The sequence below is a fragment of the Nannobrachium achirus genome (genome assembly GCF_963921795.1).
Source record: "Nannobrachium achirus genome assembly, chromosome: 8".
Classification (NCBI taxonomy): Eukaryota; Metazoa; Chordata; class Actinopteri; order Myctophiformes; family Myctophidae; genus Nannobrachium; species Nannobrachium achirus.
In genome coordinates, this window is record NC_137817.1 from 45,402,956 (window position 1) to 45,426,587 (window position 23,632).

The window sequence follows — 23,632 nt, forward strand, 5'->3', positions numbered from 1 at the left end:
TATAGGCATTTAGTAGACTCTTAGCTACAAATTAACTAGGACATCATGTAAACATCAAGCATAGCTTTTGTCTAAAAACATGGTAGTCATAGCGTCTAGCATAATCTAAAGTTATTAAGTAACATCTGCATTTACATCTACACCTGCATAGTGCACAATAACTAGCATATTTTAAAGAAATAGGCAACAAGAAGTGAAACGGAGGCGAAGTATGAGTCTCAAGTGGCGAGTTTTCAGAGTGGGCTGTTTTTAACATTAAAGGAGAATTCAGCGCAGCTCCGAGCGCGAGCGGTGGGGTTTATCTGTAATGTTTTTCTTTTTTTTTGTAGATATGCGTTGTTCATAATGACTTAATACTCTCCACAGTGTTTGGGTCCCAAATGAGCCGCCGCTGTGGACTCACAGGATAAATCTCGTTTTGTCAGGCTTCAGGAAGTACAAACACTGTGGACAGCATTTAGCCATTACGAACAAGAGATAGTTTTTTATTTTATTTTTTGAGCGATACAAATAAATGATTTACTGATAAACCACACTGCTCGCGGTCTAGGCTGTGGTGGATTTGGGATGAAAAAGAAAAGAAAAAATATATATACTGTATATACCACTCGTTCTGGGATATTATCACATCAGATTATGGTAAGAAAATGGGTAGTCTGGAATTCTCCATTTAAACACACATGGATGGAATGAAATCCCACTTTTTAAGAGAAAACAACTACTTGTCCCACCTGGGTTTGGAGGTTTTGAGTAGGGCAGGAACCATGATGGTCTGCACTGAGTGTGCAGCGTAAACAGGCTAGGATCTTTTCATAAGATATGTGACAACAAAAAGCATTGAAAGGACATGATGTGACCAGAGTTAACGTGTTTCTGTCTAAAATGTTAGGGGTGTAACGACACATTTTAATAGCGATATGATATGCATCACTAGTACACATGGTTTATGATACGATACATGGTCGATATTGGTTCACTCATGGCGATACAATACCATTCAATGATTTTAAATCTATACAGTAACTAGGAACAGCTAAGATATTCAGTCTGTGTGAAACGTGTGGATAGTGCAGGTTTTTAAAAGGGAAAAATGTATTATTATGGATATATATAACTAAACACACTCTGTCAAAGACATGGACATTGTATTTGGACACATTATGGACAAACCCGCTCCTTGGCATGAACACAGAGAATACATACATTTATCGATAGACCAAGTGTAGCCATTGCAGAATGGAAAAGTAATTAAATCCTTTTTTATTCCTTTCTCTTTTTTCTTGTTAAAATTGCTAAATGCAACGCACGCACAAGTACTTAGTATCGATACAATTGATTATTTACCCACAGGTTGAGATTGAGAACCACTGCTGTAGAATACTACAGTGATCATGATAGAGATGGAGCTGTCTCCCCAGCTCTCACCCCCAAAAATGGTCACTTCTTGTTGCAAAGAGCCATGGTGACTTGTTGATTTGCCAAACTCGAGGCTTCAAAACAGGACTCCACAAACCAAAGGGTGACGCCACGCCCATATTTTCTTTTGCAGAGCATGAATGACTGCAAACAACTGCATTTAATTTAGCTCTGTTGATTCATTGGGTCATTTATCCTGTGCGTGGGTGTGCGTGCGTGCGTGCGTGCGTGCGTGTGTGTGTATGGCTGTATTACTGGAGGTTCCTCTGCAGACAGAGCAGAGGGACACAACTCTCAGAGACATGGGTTCACCGGCCTGCCCTTGGTACCCAAAGGGTTAACCCAGCCTCAGTTAGATTAATCTGTTCAATTAGGAGCCAATGAGCATGTGGAATAGTGCATCTGTAATGCACTTTGAGAGTTGCTGTGTGCATGTGTGTGCATGCACACGTGTTGTGTCAGTCGTTGCGTCGGCAGCTACTTAACCTTGCCAATGTGCCCTGGGTAAACAGGCTGACGGATGCACCAATTTGTCCGTCACAACATGTCACAACACACACACACACACACACACACACACACACACACACACACACACACACACACACACACACACACACACACACACACACTTTCTAAATATCTCTGCCAGGAGAGATAGGAAAGGTATGGAGATTACGTTCAGCCTGCGTTTTTATCTCTCTTTCTGTCGGTCTCTGTGTGTGCAGACAACCTCGCAAAGTGAAATTCATGTACCAGTAGCCAGAGGAAGACACTCATCCCAAATGTTTCAACAGGCCAACAAATAAAACAAGATTTTGGTCCGTTGAAAGAAGTAATTGAATAAGGATGATTACATTTTATATGTAGACTATCTTCTGTGAAATAAATAAATTGTGCTATTTACAATTTGATCCATGCTCAGCCCTGCACCAAGCAAAGATACTGGATTGGTTTTAAAAATGTAGACAAAAGACACTGGTGTCTACATGACAAGAAAAAGAGGAGAAAGTGGTACAGTCAGTTGGAGCATTAAGGCCACTGTGGCCTCAGGGAATGCCATTTTTGGAGGGGCACAGGGCCAAACTGAGGTGCAACGACAGCCATGGCCTTCTTGGCCTCCCTGAAATTCCTGCCCTGGTTTCAAATCAGCCACATGGTGGACCGCTATACCAACCTGCTTTACGTTTTTTCTTCTGCGGTTCTCAAATAGTTTGTTGTATCACTTTACTTCATTGTAATTACCTGGATTCCTTGAACCATGATGCAATCTCCCCACTAGATTTTCTGCCATTCAGCATTTTCTTTTCCCCAAATTCCTGCACATTGTTTCTGGAGTCATGTGATGCACGTGGATCATGGTGATTTTTAATGACTATACTTTGCTTCCAAAGTTTGTGGGAAAAGCATGAATGCATTGTCCGATCAACCCCAAATCAGAAACACAAATTCAGGGGCCTCTACACAACGTAGAGACTAAAGTGATTTCCCTTAAAAAGTGATTTCCCGTAGTCCCATTTATAGCTTCACTTATGGGACTATTTGTTGCCGAAATTTTTTAATTGGGCACACATGATCTTTGGTGTCGCATAACAAGGAGCGTAAAGATATTCCATACCGTTTTATTCTGCAATAGGCCATAGTAGTGATGGCCATTTTGTGGTTCCACTCAAATTAATTGAATCATAAAACATTTGATTCTGTGAAAAAACAAAGCAATTACTTTACAAAGATCTCAGTCATTCAGAAATAGTGTTTGTTCATGAGCTGGTCCACCCCCTCTTATTGACTCCAATGCATTACGGCTACAGTTTAGCTCCCATTGTGCAGAATTATTGATACTTTTACTTAAGTAAAACATTTGAATACTTTTTTTCCACCATTGCTTTACACAGCTCTGGGGTAGAACACTTCTGGTCCTCTCTGTGTACACACTAATCTCTCTCTCCCTTGTTCACCTCTCAGCCCCCTTTTCTCTCTCGCTTCACCCCTTATCCTCTTGGTGTCTGTAATTTCATTACATTCATTTATCAAAGTGAAATTTAGTGTTAAAGTTGAATTGCTCTGCGCCTCGCTCACTGTCTCTCTGCCCCTCCCCCCAATCTCTTCAAGCTCTCGCTCTCTCTTTTGCTGATTGCCTCTACTCGAATTATTGTCATGTCTTGTAAGGTGTCCCCCCCTCCCCGTCTTTGGTCAAGCAAAGTTAATTGGAGTGCAGAAGTGTGATTGTTTTGTCGTTTCCAATTGTCTGGTTCGAGCACAAATGTTGTTAGAATATACGTATTATGTCACTTAAAATGGAGGATTTGGATGCTTTTCAAAATGTACAGGATCCTGAAAGCGTACTAGGTGCTAGCATAATGTTTGTCGTGATGTATTGAAGTTTGTGATCGTCTTTGTCATTAACTAGTGTAAATATATGAATAAATTATCATTTAAAATTCTCTCTCTTTCTCTAGGTAAGATGTTGACTCCAGCTAAGAAGACATCTCACAGTGGCAACCCCTGGGTTTCTGTGTTGCTTTCCTGGTTCCTTGTACAGGTAAGGAAACGGATTCAAGGCAGAGGCTATATAAGTGCCTTTTCCACTGGAATAACAAAACATTGCTGGGTTCATGGCATTAAAGAATACCGAAATCCGAGCACAGCAGTGTTTCTCCCATTCAAAATCCCTTTATCACATAATATAAAAACTTTGTTCCCAAAATTAAATAAAGAGTCTGGGCATTCTGTCAGGGAGGTGGCTCTGTATCGTTTATTACGATACACTACTGAGGTATATTTCATTTTAATTAATTTGGCTGTGAACCCGGAACATTAGGAAACATTAGGAAATCTTGTGATTCACTGTCCTCCGTAAAAACAATAACAATCCTTAGATTTGTGATCTTTGTTAAATGTTGTGTGTGCACTCCCCAGAGCCGAAGGAAAAACCTTTGCCCTGCATTTTTCACATTTGCCTTTTGTAAATGCCACAAATCATAAACGAAGCGTCCGTTTTTTCCAACTATATGAAACATAATAGCAATTGGTATCACTGAAGGGGAGAAATAATTGACCAAAATAACGTTTCCCCACTTTTTTTGAGGAGTGTAGTTAACGTTGCTCTTAGCTCGCATTCATTTAACAGTTTTTCCCTGGTTGCAGGCAGACTTGTTGTGCCTCGCTGTCGCACAAGCTCTCATGTTGTATGCAATGCTCCATCGACCCAATGAACACACACACACACACACACACACACACACACACACACACACACACACACACACACACACACACACACACAAACTCACAAACTAAATTGCGCACGTCTTGTACAATTATCACTGGAATCGATAGTTGTTTTCCCATAATGACCTACTGTTGAGCACGAATCGGCCCTTTTGTTATTTTCTCTACAGTTGTTTTACTTCTGAACCGAAGAGGGAAAAGTCAATTTGGGGCAGGGAGAAAATAGTGGCAGAGGTGAGGAGGGTAAAAGCTGGAGGGAATGACACAAAGGAAAAACGGAAAGAAGATCAGGGGTCTTTGAGAACAAGTGTGTCTGACAATCCCATCATTATCTTTGAGGTGAGTGTTAAAGGCTAAACGCCTAGTCATTATTCACCCTCTCCCTTCCCCTTACGCTTCCTCTACTCATCCCTCGCTGCTCCCCGGCCAAGGAAGGAGTAATTAGAAGAAAATCGTTAGTCGGGGCCGCCGCGGTCATCAGAGATCATTGACTTTCTCGTCCTCTTTCTACATCTCTCTCCACCTTCTTCTCTTTGTCTGTCCTCTTCCTCCCTCTGCCTCTCTTTTCTCTCTCTACCCCCTCCCTCTCCCTCTTCCATCATTTCAATGATTCACCAGTGACAAAAGTCTGATTGTAATCGTTTTCTGGCCGTGTCGGATGGCGTGATCGAAAAGACGCGGAGAGAGAGAGGCGAAGGAAGGAGAGGGAGGGCGAGTGCTGAGATTTTCAAAGGACTGTACTTAGACACAGGGATGGAAAGAGAGAGAGAAAGTGGCGTAAAGACAGAGTTTGAAAGGGGGGAAGAGAGGAGAAAAGGATAGATAAAGGAGTGGAGATGAAGTGCAGATTGATGAGTTGAAAAGAGCATTGTGCAATACTGTACTTATCTTACACTTGATGATCAAACTGTTGAGTTCTAATTTTAACTCTTTCTGTACACTTTTTTGGAAAAAATCTTCCTCCTAGTATAATCATAATACCTGATAATCATGTTTTAGAGGGGAAAAAATCATGGCACCATCTTTAACATTGAATGGAATAGAATTAATCAGAGACCTGACAGTTTCGCAGTTCGATACAGCAAAACTATATCGAACATATGCACATAAAGTTCGCTCATATTATCTTTTAGATTCTCTTCTACCGAAATATGCTGAAAAAGGTTTTTAAAACACTTCCGTTTCATACCGTGACGTGCACAAGCAGAGTAATGCACGGCCGTGCCCGCATTGTTCAACCGGAGCTTTCACAAATTCCGGTGTTCAGCTGAACATGAACGCCACAATGTGGTGTCTCTGTGGCACAATCTCAAACAAGTCCATGTTACAGGTAGTCGGATCCATTTGACATAATTGGGAGTCCAAAATGCCAGAAAATAGGCTCTACGTCTCAATGTGAACTACAGCACGTATTGGACTGGTATTATGTGAGCAGGAGAGCTCTTGATTTCTCTTTCAAACAAGCAGTGAGGATTTGATTGCTTTATTGACTACACTGATTGAACATAAAGGAATGGTTGCACAACGCAAAAAGTAGCACTAGTAACACTTACAGAAACCCAACTATAACTAATCCTAACTATGACAGCTTTTTTCTATTCCTCGATGCAATTTCATAAGAAAGTAGGAGAGTGCACATGCATGATACTGTATGCACTCGACGTACACACTGCCGTGTCATAAGCAATGACAACTGTTGTCCACATTGGCCTGTGTCTGAGTTAATGACTAATTAATTCTCTTGTAGACTAGACTCCCTGGGGTGTGATGGAAACGTGAGTGCGCGCACACACACGCACGCACACACACACGCACGCACGCACGCACGCACGCACGCACACGCACACACACACAGCTTTAAGAGGTCAGAGATGCCAGAGAAGTCTTTATTTCTCCATTTCGCTTCATCTCACAACCTCCCATCTTATTTTTCTCTCTGTACATCTTCTTTCATAGCTCTTTCTTTCTGAATCGCTCCCGGGTGCAGTCTAGGGTTCTGTCGGATTCTGTCGGATGACTTAGGTCGTCCATGGCAGTGAATTAAAGGTCCTCCTGAGGCCTATAAACAGGGCTTCCACTCAAGTTGTTGGACTGCATTTGATTGTATTCTTAATAAAAGTCAAAAGGTCTCATTTCACTTTGGAATACAAGGAATAAGCTCTCTCTCTCTCTCTCTCTCTGTCTCTGTCTCTCTCTCTCTCTCTCTCTTTCTCTCTCTCTCCCTCCCTCCTTCCTCTCTCTCTCTCTCCTTCCTATCTCTCTCTCTCTCTCTAGTTGGTGCTGTTTTCAGGGAAACTGAACACCATAGCCAGCATCGTGACCATATTCTTCCTGTTGGTCTATGCCGCCGTGGACTTGGCCTGTCTCGCCCTGGAATGGGCAAGTGCACCTAACTTCAGGTAACGGGCGCACACAGACACACTAGTATTATTTTGTCTCATTCAATCCGTTTTTTTTTTCTCATTCTCATTCTTATCTCCTGTCATGTTCTCCCTCTTGCTTCTAATTTTCTGGTCTAATGAAAGGTTTGGACAGTGCCGTGTTCTTCCCTGCGTGTGCCAGCCTCAGCGCTGCCCTAGCGACAGTGTGTTAATTGAAAGACATAAAACCGGCCGCTGCTCCTCGCAAATTATCTGCACCCAAACAGACGTTTTGAAATTGCTTTATATGTTCTTTTCATTTTACAATATGGAACAAAGTAATCACATTTTGGTAAAGTTTTAAAACACTTGTACATTATGCATCGCTAAACTACATGGAAGCCAGTTTCTGCCACAGCATGAAATGAAAAACCAGACCAAAGTCTTTTTTTCTTTTTTCTTTTTAAAGAAACACTCTTCTCTCACTAGTGGGGTTACATTTATAATATTTAATACTTTGTTTAATGGCAGGGCATATTGTATAGTCACTGAAAGAGGTGCTGGAAAAGAAGTGTCCTTCCTTGTTCTTACTTCGTACTGTACATATTTTTATTATAATCTTTATACTACAAGTAAGACGCCTCAGGGCGACAAGTTTAGGGTGAGGTCGTGCCAAAGTGATGAGGACATCAGGGATGTGGACATCAGGGGTGTGGACATCAGGGATCTCCATATATGGGCATAAAAAGGATTTGTTCCCCTGTTATCACAGGGATCTCCATATATGGGCATAAAAGGGATTTGTTCCCCCTGGCATCACAGGGATCTCTCTAAGGCTAGGGCTCCACCAAAATGACGGCGTCGTGCCGGTGTCGGACGGCGTCAAAAAATGAACTGGGTGAATTTGAGTGTCCAACGTTGACGTTGACGTCGGCAGTGGAGCACCCTTCATTGATTAAAACGGGAGCGTTCCCAGCATTGACGTTGACGCGACGCTCGACGTGCCCGTTGGAGCCGGGGGGTGACAGGGCATCATCAAATGTTTACACATCTACACGGACACGGACAAGCTGTGACATTTCTCATGGTAAACTGCGACTTTCGGTCGCAATAATTGACAAAATCTCGGTGTGTGTGTGTGTGTGTCTGTTCCGGGCATAACTCAGAAAGCATCTGACCGTTGGATCTCAAAGTTGTTGTGTGTGTGTCTCGTATGACCCCGAGGTGTGCAGTGCTGAATGGCAATATAATAACAGCAACAAAAACAAAAGAGATTTTTTAAAGACATTTCATTGTAGTTTCTGAGCTGGGATGACAGCTCTAGAAGTGAAGCAATTTAATCCTGATACAATTCCACTCCTTTTTGTCCATCTACATGTAGATTTTAACAGAGCAATTTTTAGAATTGTCATCGCAGTTTGATTTGTAGTGGCGGGGAACTTTCTTTTAATGCATGGTTATTTGTTGGACAGATTGCTTCTGCCAATTGCTCTGTCATGAAATGTCTCTGATGTTCCAGTTTTAATGTCAGGACTTAATAATGTGTAGCTTCGCCACATTAAGGACACATCAATCATACCTAGTTCATTCCAGGACTCCTCAAACAGACATTGTATTGTCTTTATATATTCAGTTGTTTTGCCCCTTGATATTTCTCAGCATAATGGACAGAAAATATGAAAATATGTGTGAAGCTACTACAACCCACAGTCTAAAGTTGTACCACTCCAGGGATTACATACCTTGCTCAGGGGCTGTGTTCCGGGCCAATCCCGCTGTTGGCCTGCAGAGGGTGCAGTCTTCCATACCTCAGCCTCTATACATCAACAGTAGTTGTTGTTGAGGTATTGGCCAAGTACATTTGATGCACATACCTGGAATTTGAAGCATCTTAAAGGACAAGTTTGTTTTTTTACAACAAGGGTTCATATTTTAGATTGTTGTCCTTTAAAGGAGAATTCCGGACTACCCATTTTCTTACTTTAATCTGATTTTATTATATCCCAGAATGAGAATTATATATCTTGTCGAGTCCAACAGCAAATGAGCCATTAAAAGAAAATAAAATAAATAAAAGAAAAACACTGCTTGTGATCGGAGCTGTTTTGGATTCGGGATGAAAACTAAACAAAAAAAACCTTTCCACTCCTTCTGGGATAAGAAAATGGGTAGTCCGGAATTCTCCTTTAACTATTAGGAGCAGTGGCAACTATTAAACAACACCAGGGGAGCAGATCATGGGTCAATTTGACAGTAAGCCAGAAGGAGCTGGGGATCGAACTTTCCAGTTCCCAAATGGCCACTCAACCTCCGGAGCCACTCTGCCACCCCAACAGAATCAATTTAATCTGTGGGATTCTGAACCTCTTCCCAGAGGGCGGCAGCTGATACTCGGCGTGTAGAACATGGGATGGGTCAGTAACTATCCTACTGGCTTGCCTTCGGGTAGCCTGTTCGTAATTGGTCTGCACGGATGAATGATGGCTTGTTATGACTACAATAACCTTCCATCTAGTCTGCCTCAGTCGGACCAGGCTGGACTTTAGTTGCACAGAGAGGATTCCTAAACTAGCCGTGATGCCATATTTGATAAGGCTCTCTTAGACATGATAGGCAAGATATTTTTCATGATAAAAGACTTATGTAAAACAAGCCATGATCTCTAATTTGATATGCCAACTGTCCACATCGCTCTTCCAGGTTGATGGGTTGTCAATAAAAACACCAAATTATTTGCATGAGGAGACCTGCAAGATGGTGTCATCTAAGCACACAAATGTTATCGCCAGCTCCCCTGGAGTCAAACACCATCTCCATTTTTTTAACATTTTTCTTTACAGTTCATATCAAAGAAAGGTAGACCGTAAGTCTTTATTTTCTTATTTGCTACTGATTTCATAACTTGACTACATTTTTTATGCTTCTCTGTAATGGACATTCGCTATTAATACATGTTTTGCTCAAGGGCATTTCTTTGAGCGGGCATTTTTTCAACAGCTGCAATACCGCTGAGTGACCTACCTTCAAGTGGCGCTGTTGAGCAGCCCAAGGCACCGCTCACTCCCACTGTGTAGGATCTTTTTTTTTTTATGTCAGAGGAACGCAACATACAGCCTTTCAGCCTGTGATGGTTCACTTAGTGAATATTAAAAGAGTGAGAGTAATGCATGCCATCCATGCAATCCATCACGTAATTCTCATGAATAAACATGAGCTGCTTTCAGGCAACAAAACTCGGTCCTAAGCTATTTTACATGCAAACTAAATTAATCCTCATAATGGGAGCAATTATGGCAATTCATTCAACCACGGCAATGAAATTCCTCCACCGTTTTGTTTTGCGTTTGAGGGCCACGGTGACCATTCTGCTGTCATATTTGCCTTCATGTTTGTAATTGATATAAAACTTGCATCGTTAAAATGTTAACGATGTAAAAGTTCTCATCCCGGAGTGTTTCTCTAGTCAGTCTAGTGCAGTGTGTGTGTGTGTGTGTGTGCAGGGACGTGCAGAGAATGTTAGAGAGGCAGGGGCTGACATGCCTTTTGGTGGAAATATCAAAAATAGCAGACCTCCAAGCTCACAAGGCGTCACGTTGCGACGCGTTGTGAGCTTGGAGGTCGGCTATTTTCAGTGCAGTGATACCACACTGAACTAAGCATAATCAATAGAGAGGACAATTATTTCAACATGAGACGCTGCATTCAAGTTCAGGAGAGTTTGGACGAGGCAATTCTCTTGAACGCTGCCTTCGGGTATGGCATGGAAAGAGGGCATTTGCATTTCTTTCACCATAGCGAAAAACTGCATTCCTGGTCTGGAGAGGGCACTTTTTTCCAGACTGATAAAAGGGCAGGGGCTCAAGCCCCCTTTGATGTCTATGTGTGCACGTGCCTGTGTGTGTGTGTGTGCATTCTGAATAAGCTCTGTGCAGAGTTATAGCAGCGCTTGACCGCTGCCGAAGGGTACAGGGAGAAAGTTTGCAAAAAAAAAAAAAGAAGAAATGTGTATATTGCCTCTCTCCATTGGCCCAGGAAGCAGTGGCCCGGCGCTGATAAGGCTGCTGGTTGGCTGGCTGTCCGGCTGCCTCAGGGGCACTTCCTCCTCCCACAAGTTGTTAATTCTATTAGCCCGTCGACGCTGCGCCGCAGAGCGGAGTTCCATTGCCAGTTTCTCTTTGTTTGATTGGCCAGTCTGTTTATTTTTCTCTAATTCCGTTCTCTCTGTTTGTTTTCTGTCCATTCCTCCATTCCTTCCTCCCTCCATCCCTCTCTCACACATTCTCGCCTGCGTCTCTTTCCAGGCGAAAGGAATTAAAAGCCATTTAGCGCCGTCTCTTCCCCCAGAGAACTGCTCTGTAATTAGCATAACTAATTTAGCAGAAATATTTCCCTTTCCCCTAAATTTGGCACGTGCCTGTTTCTTTTCTGTAGAGGGGGTGGGGTGAGTAGTACAATTATAACGTAGCGAAATAGATGTCTACTTGTTAACTCTCCAACTGTGTGTGTGGGTGTGCGTTTGTGTGTGCGCGTGCATGCGTCTTATCGAGTGGGAGTGAAGGTATGTGATTCGGAAAATGGGTTTTATGTGTTGTGCACCTAATTCAAGCTGTGTGTGTGTGTGTGTGTGTGTGTGTGTGTGTGTGTGTGTGTGTGTGTGTGTGTGTGTGTGTGTGTGTGTGTGTGTGTGTGTGTGTGTGTGTGTGTGTGTGTGTGTGTGTGTGTGTGTGTGTGTGTGTGTGTGTGCGCTTGGCGAGGCTGCTGCGTTATCAGTGGTGGTTCCAGTTGTCCACGATGTTCCTACAGGGAGTGCTGTGTGTTCCACTGCCCACAGTCCATAGGCTCTGAACTCTTGGTCTAGTGGCTTAGAGAGAGACGCGCACACACATACACACTCACACACAAACAAGAGATAAACACACGTGCGCACACAGGCACGCAACATCAAGCCCCCAGGCCCGGGAGTGATTTTTAAGGTACGGATTTCCAATTGGCCAAATCTGGTACTGCTAAGATTAGGCCGGTTCGTGGCCAAAACATAAACCAGCGAAAAAGGGCTTGAACCATTGGGAGCGACTCACGGGCTTGCTCAAACAAACAAACAAACAAACACAAACACACACACACACACACACACACACACACACACACACCATAAAATGGTCACCGGCCAGGATTTAGAGCACAACTGAGCCCTCCACACTGATGCCAGAGGATGTGTGTGTACTGGAACACTAGTGTTTAGTGGGAGATGAGCTCTGTGGTGGAGGTGGGGCTTTTTATCCACTGGACACAAACCATGGCGGAGAATGTTTGGAGGGGAACAAAATGGTTTTACACACCGATGAAACCGCAGAGCAGATCAGTCGGTCCTAATCTGTCAGTCCCGTGTAATCCTTGAGGTAAAGCCTATATAAATTAACTAACTTTAATATTCCATGGCTGCCCTTCATGCCAATGCGTGTCTTACAGTACTACTACACTGGGTCTGGACCCATTTGTGGGTCACGGACACACAGACATGGTCCCTTTATCCCTACTTTTTATCGTGGGCTCGCTGAAAGCGAGACCAGTATGTTCTCCCAAATCTTTATATACAAAATTTGAATATTTTGTAAAAGTACATGTCTTGAAACTTTCATATATTCTAGATACATTGGACATTAAGTGAATTATTCAAAAACTTTATTTGTTAAAACTTTGAACTTTCATGGCATACAGCTCATGAATATCAAAAGTCCATATTTCAAAATATTACAATATTATTTATTATCGAGACCACTCAAAAACAAGGATTTATATTTGAAATGTCAACCTTCTGAAGTCAGAGTTGATTGAAGTCCAGTGGGAAGTTTCCAAAGTCAGTTATGATTTGGGGTGCTATGGCATCTGCAATGCTTTTTTACACAATATTCAATTTTTTCAAGAAGGATCTATCGTAAGGCTACCATTAAGGTTAATATTCTTCTCAAAACTGTCCGACAGTACAACGGCAGGGCCTTTAGCCATTGAGGGAGCAGCTTCTTGGTGACATCACCACCAATAAGTGCGACCTGATATAGATAACAACAACACCCACATGAAATCTTTTGTAGTTTTTGAAATATTTAACTTTAAGCACCCAATGCATTTCCAATGGGAAATGAGTCTGGAGAGAGAGAGGAAGAGAGACCCATTCAATCCTTGAGAAGTAATGTTGTAGTGCCCGTTGGGCAGATCTTTATGCCCATATATGGTGTTCCATGTTGGAGTGCCTGTTGGGTATCTCTTTATGCCCATACATGGTGTTCCATGCGAGCCCACACTGTTTCGTAGGAACAGTATTTCTTATTTATTGTATGTTTTTTTTCTAGATTTTTTGGTACAATTTATACTTATTCACTTGTTATTTTCAGGTACTCACTGATTTCCATTATTTATTCTTTCTGCTGTCGCGGTTGTCATGGCTGCCAGTTCCCACCTGATGTTGTGCGGGAGTCCAGACTGCTCCAGACCATACTGAATAACTGCTAGCTTGCATACTGTCTTCAGACTAGGACTTAGGTCTAAGATCTGTAAGATGGGCTGTGCATGGGTTGAATATCCTCCAAAGAGGATGATACGATCCCCCACCATGCAACACCAACCACCAGAACTCCAATCCTGGTCTTTCCCCTTTGGCTCGACCTTCTTCCAAGAGAAGGTCTTGGAATTTAACTTCCACAGATCATTGAACTGCCAAACGTCACTGAGGATGTTACCACCAAATATGTAAAGGTCTCCATTGTAGGCAAAGGCTGAATGACCCCAACGTCCTTCTGGAAGAATCTGTGAAGGCGTGTTCAGCCAGCAGTTGGCCTCTGTGTCAAACACGCGGATGTTGTTGCAGTGTTCCCTACTGCCAGCTCCCCAAAATACAAACATCTTTGTCCCGATGATGGTGGCAGAGTGAAGTTCTGAAACAGGTGGTGGTAGACCTCTGGTGTTAATTAAAGACCAGACCATTGTGGTGGTGTCCAACCTGTAGATGTCATTGAGAAGTGCAGTCATGTTGCATCCTCCATAGACATACATGACCTTTCCTAAGGCACAGGCTGAGTGGCCACCCCTCGTTGCAGGAACAAACCCAGATATCCTGAGCTTTAACCATATGTGGGTGTTGACATCAAATGCATACAGGACGTTGTCCCTGTAGTCCCCTGTGACGATAGGCTTGTTGGCATCCTTTGTAATCTTACAATTCACTACACCCCCCCAGATGTAGACGATAGATTCTATCAGCACAGCTGTGTGGCCCCAGCGTGTGGAGGGAACCTCAACTGGAAGTCTTCCTCCACTTCTAGTTGTCACTGGGGGGAACCTCATCCAGCGTAAAGTCACTGTGTTGAAGACGCTCACATCAATCTCATCCATGGTGCAGGTGGATTTGTTATCATAGTACCCTCCAAAGTAATAAACCTTGTCCCTCGCCGGCACAGCAGCACAAGCAAGCAAGTGTGCCTCTGGTCCCTTTTCTGGACACACAAGACCTCTTTTCATAGGCAATGTCCAGCACAACATTCTGTCCCTCTGTGTCTCTGAGTTCCTCGCCGTACAGCTGTCCCTCTTCCCAGGTGTCTAGAACCTTTTTTTGTGCATCATCTTCTATAAATGACCACAGCTCTGTTCTGATGCCACACACAACACAAACCATTGTGTAACAACACCGATTCACTCAGGCGTTCATAACTGCATACATTTATATTAGAGAATCATGAAATATTGTAAGTTATAGGGAAACACTATAGTTGTGGTCTCGCTGAAAGCGAGACCACAACCATGTTCTCCGAAATCTTTAAGGTTATTCTCCTCAAAACAAGCTGACAGTACAAAGGCAGGGCCTCTAGCCAACGAGGGAGCAGCGTTCTTGGTGACAACAACACCAACAACTGCGACCTGATATAAATAACAACAACACACACATGAAATCTTTTGTAGTTTTTGAAATGTATAACTTTAAGCACCCAATGCATTTCCAATGGGAAATTAGTCTGGAGAGAGAGGAAAAAAAAGAAAATCCCTCAGTATCTGAGGGATTGAATGTAGGAGTCTCAGAAGTAATGTTGGAGTGCCCGTTTGGCAGAATTTTATGCCCATATATGGTGTTGGAGTACCCGCTGGGTAGATCTTTATCTAGCGTATCTAGCGTCCATATTCTGAGAACTTTAGCCAAAAATAGCAGATCTACAAGCTCACCGTTGTGAGCTTGTAGATCAGCTATTTTCAGCGAAGACGTTTTGCATAGAGGGGAAAAAGAGCAGAGTAGTACAGAGTGAAATGTCAAGTCAAGTAATGACGGTTCAAGTGGTTAAATACGTATCTGAAAACATGAATCCAAAATAGAATGATGATTGTGCTGTCAAACAATGAAACTATACTGAATCTATGAAAAAGTTGTGGGGGTCCCTGCTTCATCTCTTTCTCAACTAAGGGGTCCTTGGCATGAAAACGACCCCTGCCCTAAAGTAAACCTGTTTTAAAAAGAATTCTGTAAGCATTTCACCAAAAGTATTTTCAGTTAACTTTTCTGTATACTCCCCAAACTCCATTGAGTTCAATGGACCTTTTCTGTCCCTTTTCTGCTTGGACAATATAATGGCCAATCAGAGAGAATTGGTCATGCTTCACGTGACATCACAGCTAGATCCTATATCTTACGTGCCCAATTCCGCGCCCACATTCAGAGCCGCAGACCACGCCATCATATTGCCATACTTTTTGTGTCATCTCCATCAAAAAGATAGATAGATAGATAGACAGATCTCCATATATGGCCATATCCGCTAGCAGCCCGAAACTTCTAGTATATTACATTTAGCTAGTCATCTAATTAGTCTGTGTCGACAGCCTGCTGTGTTATACAGACAGTGTTGGAGTGAACGCTGGCTGACGTAACGTCTCGGACCACTCGCTGACCTGTCACTTATAGAATGTGACAATCAGCTGGCAGCTTCCGTGTGTGTGTGTGAGAGGGAGTGCGAGAGAGTGCATGAAGTTTTACGCGCCCCCTCTAGTCAATGACGTGTCTTTTGGCGACTGGCCTGGGCTCTCTCTCTCTCTCTGTCCCCACACCGTAGAAGAGTGGTGGCCCTTTTAGCATTGAGTGTATTTTTTTTGCTGTGTCAGCAAAGTGACATCAGTCACTGGGCAATGGGGGAGCTTGGGGAAGGGGCAGGGATGGGGGGGTGGTTGACAGGATTGAGTGGAGGGAACACTGCCAGTTATAATGGGGACACAAAGGAGAGGAGAGGAAGAAAAGAGAGTTGAAGAGAGGTAACGGACTGGAAGGGAGGGAGGAGGGGAGGGGAGGGGAGGGGGGGGGGGCTTTTATCATAATTACACGCTGTACACTTAGAAGAAGATGACAGAGAGAGATAATTGTGGGGCCGCCATTATAAAACATAAAGTGGTCAAATGAAGCAGAGAGAGAGTAAAGGGAAGATAATGGGACAGGGCCATTCTGTAGGCCCCTCCCATGACGATGGAGGAGGGGTGACCAAAGTAAAAGTTCCTCTTTTCATCGGTGCTAACTTTTAATGTGTCTCAGTCAGCGCTGTTGAGGCTGCATTGTGGACTCTGGTGAAGGCTCATTATCCACAGTGGACTGGTTTGTTGCTGCAGGGAGATTGGGGTCATTCTATGGTCTGTGACCTGTGTTGACTGTTATTCTATGGTCTGTGACCTGCGTTGACTGTTATTCCACTGTGACACACACACATGTACTGTAGATAGCAAACACACACTATCACACATAATGGATAGGAAACTCAAAACACACGCATGCACGCACACACACACAGAATAGATAGCAAACGCACTGTCACACACATAGATTGTGAACACAGACTGTCACACTGAATAGATAGAGCGTGCACGCACACCCAGTGTAGAGTAGCCTACATGTAAAAGGCAAACACATACACTCACTGTTGAGATAAGACACTTTCACATTTCTTGACAAGTTCTGCTGACCTATGCTGTGCATTGATTCACGCGCATGTGTGCACACACACATGAATAGATAGCACGCACGCACGTGCGCGCGGCACTGTCTTGCCGTATACACACATTGCCGCATAATAGATGGCTAACACATCTTTACAAGTTCTACCAACCTGAGGTTGCCATGCATGCGCACACGATGCGGTCACATCTGGACAGCTCACACATATAAAAAAATATGACAATATATTCAGACATGCCTAAGTTTAGATGGAATTATTCTGTGGCAGTGTAATTCGACAATTTGAAAGGCTTCTCATACAATCCATTCAGTTCCTTGGCAACAACTGAATAATAATAATAATTGACAGCTGACAGTTTTCTGTCAGTTTACATCAATATTACAATTACTACATAAATGGCATTATTATGCATGCGTTATTCATTGCACATGCAATTTCCAATTCTCATTTTTTAGTGGTGTCTTCATGTAATTTTCATACAGTATTATTAACGCACCAAATTATTGATGGGTACATTGTTGGCTATTCTAATGACCACTCTGAGACTGTCCTGTATGAGTACCACAGGATTTTAACCCTTTCAAGCCGGGAAATGTATATTTTAGCTATATAGTGTGTGTGTCATGATCTTTCAAAATAGCAGATCTGCAATCTCATGTCACTTTGTGCTGTGCTATGAGCTCGTAGATCTGCTGTTTTTGAAAGATCGATGTGTGTTTAGAAGCCCTTTTTTAGAATCGGCCTGAGGTCTCAACTCTCCTCTTCCGTGTCCATCTCTCTCTCTCTTCTAGGGATGAGACGATAAGCGATATTATTGTGTATCACTGTAAAAACACTCACAATAATCGTATTGTGGAGATTTAATGTATCGTGAAATCGTCCTCCATCATGCACTGGGATCAATTCACCTTTTATTTGCCGAGCTGCATATCCAGTACCATTTATTTTAAACCCTCTATTGGTAAAAAGTACTTATAATATACATACTTGATACAGTCTTTTTTCACTCTCTACCAGATCTCTTTGCCAAAAAATAGTCGATCTACAAGCTCACACACAACCTGTCGCCTTGCAACGCGTTGTGAGCTTGTAGATCTGCAATTTTCTGGCAAACGTTCCACCCCAGAATAATGAATGTTGGGGATATTTTGATTATCGCGATAATAGCGTAAATCGTGATTTCTTTGGTCACAATAATCGAGATATAGAATGCCTTCATTGCCTTTTCATAGCCCCCAAGTTCCTCACAGCCACATTCCTAAATTTCTAGTGCACGGATCAATTTTTTGTGCACGGATCGTGCACGCCCATGCCTAGATCATGCACCATATGTGTAGTACCTTTTCACAGCTTTCAAACAAAAAAATCCGCCTGGAAATCCGTTCAGGCATTCATGAGATAGAAGCCTTCAAAGTCTTCAAATGTAAACAAAGATGGCTGCCATTTTGAAAGATTTGTTTGTTATGGGGCTAAACATGCAATTTCGTGATTGTGATCATGCCTAATACATTTTAGGCATTTTTGTACATTTTTTTTTTTTTACGGGAAAACTCAGGAAACTCGGGCCGTGGCAGTCTGGGGGTACTGAAATAACACGGGAAACTCGGGCTTGGCTATGAATGAGTTAATATCGTCCTATCCCTACTCTCTTCCCCCGCCAGGCCTACGTTCCGGTACTTCACCTGGCACACGTGTGTGCTGGGCATCGTGGGCTGTGCCGTCATGATGTTCCTCATCAACGCCATCTACGCCTCGGCCAGCATCGCCTTCATGCTGCTGCTGCTGCTGGTCATCCACTACCTGAGCCCCACGTCCAGCTGGGGCTACATCAGCCAGGCTCTCATCTTCCACCAGGTACACGCCAAGGGAGTTCACCTTTACAGGGTTCCCACGTGAAAATCATGAAATAGCTGGAAATATTTTGAAATTAGAAAAATATTTTTCCAGTACTGGAAAAGTTTTGGAATTGATCAAGGGTCCTGGAAGGTCCTGGAAAAAATAGCTATGCATTGTCTTTGGTTATTGTTTTTGTTAATACCTCTGAAATGACAAATTAAACATGGGCTAAATTGTCAAATATATAGAGGCAGAAATTGTGAAAATAGCCGATCTACATGCTCACAACGCAGAGGCGTTGTGAGCATGTAGATCGGCTATTTTCACAATAGAACCATGTTATACAAAATTCCTCAACTTAGTGCTCGTCAGGGTGCCGGGTCCCCAGTTAAAATATGATTATTTCTGAGGTCACGGCCTGAAAAGGTTGAGAACCACTGGCATACACTACCTGTCTTTAGGCATTGCGTATAGGAGACTTGTTATTGAGCGGAATTATTGTTATAATATAGTCTTGGAAATTGGGTTAAATATTCTGGAAAAGTTTTGGAAAAGTTTGGGAAATTCATTGGTAAAAATGTGTGTTCTCCTTTATATTAGCCTGGTGTTCCTATTGATGGCCCTATTATGATCTCAATGGGAGTCAGTGAGGTTTTGGCTGAACTTTACACTTGATATAATTATCTTAGTAAACCTTTTCATGTTTCCAATCGCTAGCATTAAAGTATTTTTTTAAATCATCATAATATGCGTTTAGTACATTATGGTCCCATTCATTTTAAAATGAATGATAAAGTAGAGTATGTTTCTAGGCTTTCTACTGGTTCTACCGAGTGAAGCCCCGCCTTCAGCATAAATTTCCGTTCGCATTTCGAACCAGAAATAGACCAGACCAGATATTAGAAAGATGACGGATTTGATGTTGCTGCAAAATAGGCTTCATTTACAGTATGTAGAAACCAATGCTGTGACACTGTGTTTTACATTTACGGGGTATGGTACACACACACACACACACACACACACACACACACACACACACACACACACACACACACACACACACACACACACACACGCGCACACGCATATTCTTGTTTTTGCTACATACTGAGGACCTCCATTGACTTACATTGATTTTTCTTCCATTCCTGTGGCCTTACCCTAACCACTAACCCTAAACCTAACCCTAAACCTAACCCTAAACCTAACCCTAACCCTAACCCTAACCCTAACCCTAACCCTAAACCTAACCCTAACCCTTTACACAACCCTAAATTTAGTGAGGACTGCAAAAATGTCCTCACTTTCCAAAAATGTCCTCACACTGTTGGTCAAAACCTATTTCTGGAGCTCAGTATGTAGCAAGAACAATAACGCACACGCACACGCACACACACGCACACACACACTACTCTTACCTCATATTGCCTCATGTTGTCATTCGCACAAAGCATCTTTCCCCTTAGGCTTACTATAACTACTCCTGCCAAGCAATCATTCATTCCATCACTGTTACTGGACACACACACACACACACACACACACACACACACACACACACACACACACACACACACACACACACACACACACACACACACACAAAATATCTAATATATATACACATTCACCTTGACATCATCCAGTTCTGTGTCCTCTCTCTCTCTGGCTCTGACTGTGTTTCGTGAGCCTGTTGCTATTAAGGACCGTTGCCAGGAGGGCCTGTTGCCAAGGGGGGGGGGGGGGGGGGGGGGGTCCAGAAGCTCGTCGGGAGGCAGAGTATTATTACGTTCACTTAACTTATTGAACTTCCTCCGCTACTCATCTCCATTCCCTTCTTCCTCCTTCTCCTCCTCCTCCCTTCCTACGCAGCTCCCGCCTTTTCTTCTCTGCTGTCTTCCCCTGCTCTCCTTTTACTTTGTTTCTTGTCAACCCCTCACCCACACCCACCCACCCCTCCACCCAGTGGAGGGTGCAGCCTATAGTTGGATTAAACAATTACGCTAACAAGTCTAGAGAGATGGCGTGTGTGTGTGTGTGTGTGTGTGTGTGTGTGTGCGTGTGCACGCATGCGTGTGCGTGTGCACGCATGCGTGTGCGAGTGCACGCATGCATTCCAGCAGTTGCTGCTGTGGCCCGATGCCAACTAGGTGACATTGAAGCTAGTAAGAAAGATGCGGCAATTTATACGACAACTACACAGAACAGATAACAGGTGTGTTAGAGAGGGAGAGAGAAGCAAACAACAGCACAGCACAAATAGCAGCATGGAAAGAGAGAGGGGATGGAAATGCTTTTAAAGCAAAATAGAGAGGGAGAGATTAAAGGTAGGGTAAGTGATTTCACTTACTGTATGATTCAATTTCAGTTTTCATGTAGGTATATGAAGGTGAAGAAAAAGGCAGCACACTCATAGCCATGATGCACAGAATTTATTTACAGGGAAACCCAACGTTTTGACCTGTTAACTGTTCTGCTGCCGTTGACAATCCTCACCGTCATTGAAAGGGTTAAAACCATGGTGCCGTTGACGGTGAGGACTGTCAATCTTACTGTATATACAGTAAAGGTATTATTACTTACTGTACGTCGCTCCGCACCCGCCCGCATCGGTAATGTCCGCGATTTGTTTACAACGCACATCGGGCGTGCACGCGAAGTGAACGTCCTCCATAGTAAATCCATTGAGAGGCCCATAAAGAGACTTCATTTACTCAAAAGAGACATTCTTATACAAAGGATGGTCTCCATACTGTACACAAATAGACTCGGGCTGGGCGCAGACATGTTTCTCTTCTGGGCTCACACTATCATGTGACTAGATGACGTAATCGTTGCCGTCAAGTGATAATCAAAAAAAAACAAAAAAACAACCCCCTTCCCGGCCCTTCAAAATAATAGCGGCGGCCTACGGAGGAAACGGCACGGCACCAAGGCACCAAGCAAACTTCAGATTAAAAGGCAGTAATTGTGTTAAGGTCTTCTGCAGGGGAACATTCCCCTGAAGATCTTAGTCTTCAAGTATTATAATTCTCTCTATGATCTGAAAGCAACTGATGACCAATTATAGTGACTTATAATGACAGTATAATGCATTTTATAATGCATTTTAACAGTGATTAAAATGCACTATAAGAATGATTATAAAGCTTTATAACATGATTAATGTGTTAAACTATGAAAATTAACACAGGGTGCATTGAAAGTGTCATTATAACAGTTTATAATGCATTATGATTGCATTATGAGTGCTTATATACCATATATATCACACATATGCATTTGTACTTTATAACTCATTATAGAATGCTTTATATGCTGTTGTGATTGTTGTTTTAACGGAAGGCGGGTATTTACTGTACTGTATATGAGTGCTTATAACTATTCACACAGTGTTATAAGCAGATTTGAATGCATTATAAGTATGTTTATTATTGCATTATAGTCATGGGATATATAGCAAACATTTGCCTCTCCTTGCAGGTGCGCAAGTACCTGCTGATGCTGGATGTGAGGAAGGACCACGTGAAGTTCTGGAGGCCTCAGGTCCTGCTGATGGTGTCCAACCCTCGCAGCAGCTCTGGCCTCATCACCTTCATCAACGACATCAAGAAGAGTGGTCTCTACGTGCTGGGACACGTCCAGCTGGGAGACCTCAGTAAGGCAGGGGTTTTCAAAGTGGGTGACGGGGCACCGCGGGGTGCCGCGACGGCAGTCCAGGGGTGCTGCGAGATCATTTGATAATATTTGGAATCTATTTGGACACTTGAAAAAATATTTAGTATCATTTTAACACTTCGCCAGCCAAAATAGAATGGCTTGTTGGTAGATTAGCCGTGAAATTTCTATTATTATATTATGATCTGAACTGCATTCATTTTACAAGACCATCACTGCTATATCACGTGGTCTTCATCCCCCATAAACATCACGCGATCCCCGTTGTATACTCACCACAGTCACCAGCCAAATTCCTCCCTCTGCATTGGCTTAGAGTGGCGGTTTCGGCCGATGCATCTCCTCCCTGTGCGTTTCGCGTGCGCGATCCGTTCACGTAAATGTCTGCTCAAATAATCCAAGTGTGACTCTACAGTAGATATGTACAGTTTCGCTAGCTTAGCCCCCAGCACTCCAGCTGTGCTAGCACAATGTCTAAACAGAAAACGGACGGGAGCAGGGAACATATTACAGGGAAAGGACCTGACGTCACTTCTGCTTCATGTCAGGGGAGCCATGCGCTATCGATGGACGAGCGGTGACTAGGGAAGGTTAGACGATCGCCGATTTTCGGATAAAAATCATTTATTTCGTTTTTAATGACCCAGTACGGTAAAAGACGGCGCGGCTGAGACATCCTTGCTCAGATGTCCGGTAGAATCCGGTTTTAATATTAAGGGGCTCCCCGTGGCTTGGAAAGGGTTAAACTTGAAGTACAAAGTTATTTTCAGTCAGTTCAAACCAAAATGTCTATTATCTCAACGTTTTCCTCGCAACATAATCACTAAAATATCGTCACTGTCGGTCAGAAACCTTGTATCTCCAAGTTTCAAATGTGTGCGTCTTTTGGTAGCAAAGCCTTGCTTCATCATACAAGACCGTCACACAAAACTAATGAAAACAGCCGATCTACAAGCACGCACGATGTGAAGCGTCGTGTGCTTGTAGATCTGCTGTTTTCACTAGTTTAGTTAATTTTATAGATGATAAATACAAAACGAACAGTTTTGTACATACAAGGTTTCCACCCGACAGCGACGATATGCTATAAATATAAGGTGCTGGGAGTGAAAATTATAATGTAGGGGT

At 43.0% G+C, this 23,632-nt stretch overlaps 1 protein-coding gene across 1 annotated transcript in view; it reads left to right on the top strand.

Annotated features, from left to right (window-relative positions):
* Positions 1-23,632, top strand: part of LOC308290467 (solute carrier family 12 member 9) — a gene marked incomplete at its 3' end in the record, with an annotated part of 69,145 nt that overhangs the window by 36,268 nt on the left and 9,245 nt on the right. The window contains exons 9-12 of the mRNA XM_080732314.1: positions 3,876-3,958; positions 6,922-7,046; positions 18,649-18,841; positions 22,310-22,484. Coding sequence (XP_080588440.1) covers positions 3,876-3,958; positions 6,922-7,046; positions 18,649-18,841; positions 22,310-22,484 — 576 coding nt within the window. The remainder of the gene's footprint in view (positions 1-3,875; positions 3,959-6,921; positions 7,047-18,648; positions 18,842-22,309; positions 22,485-23,632) is intronic.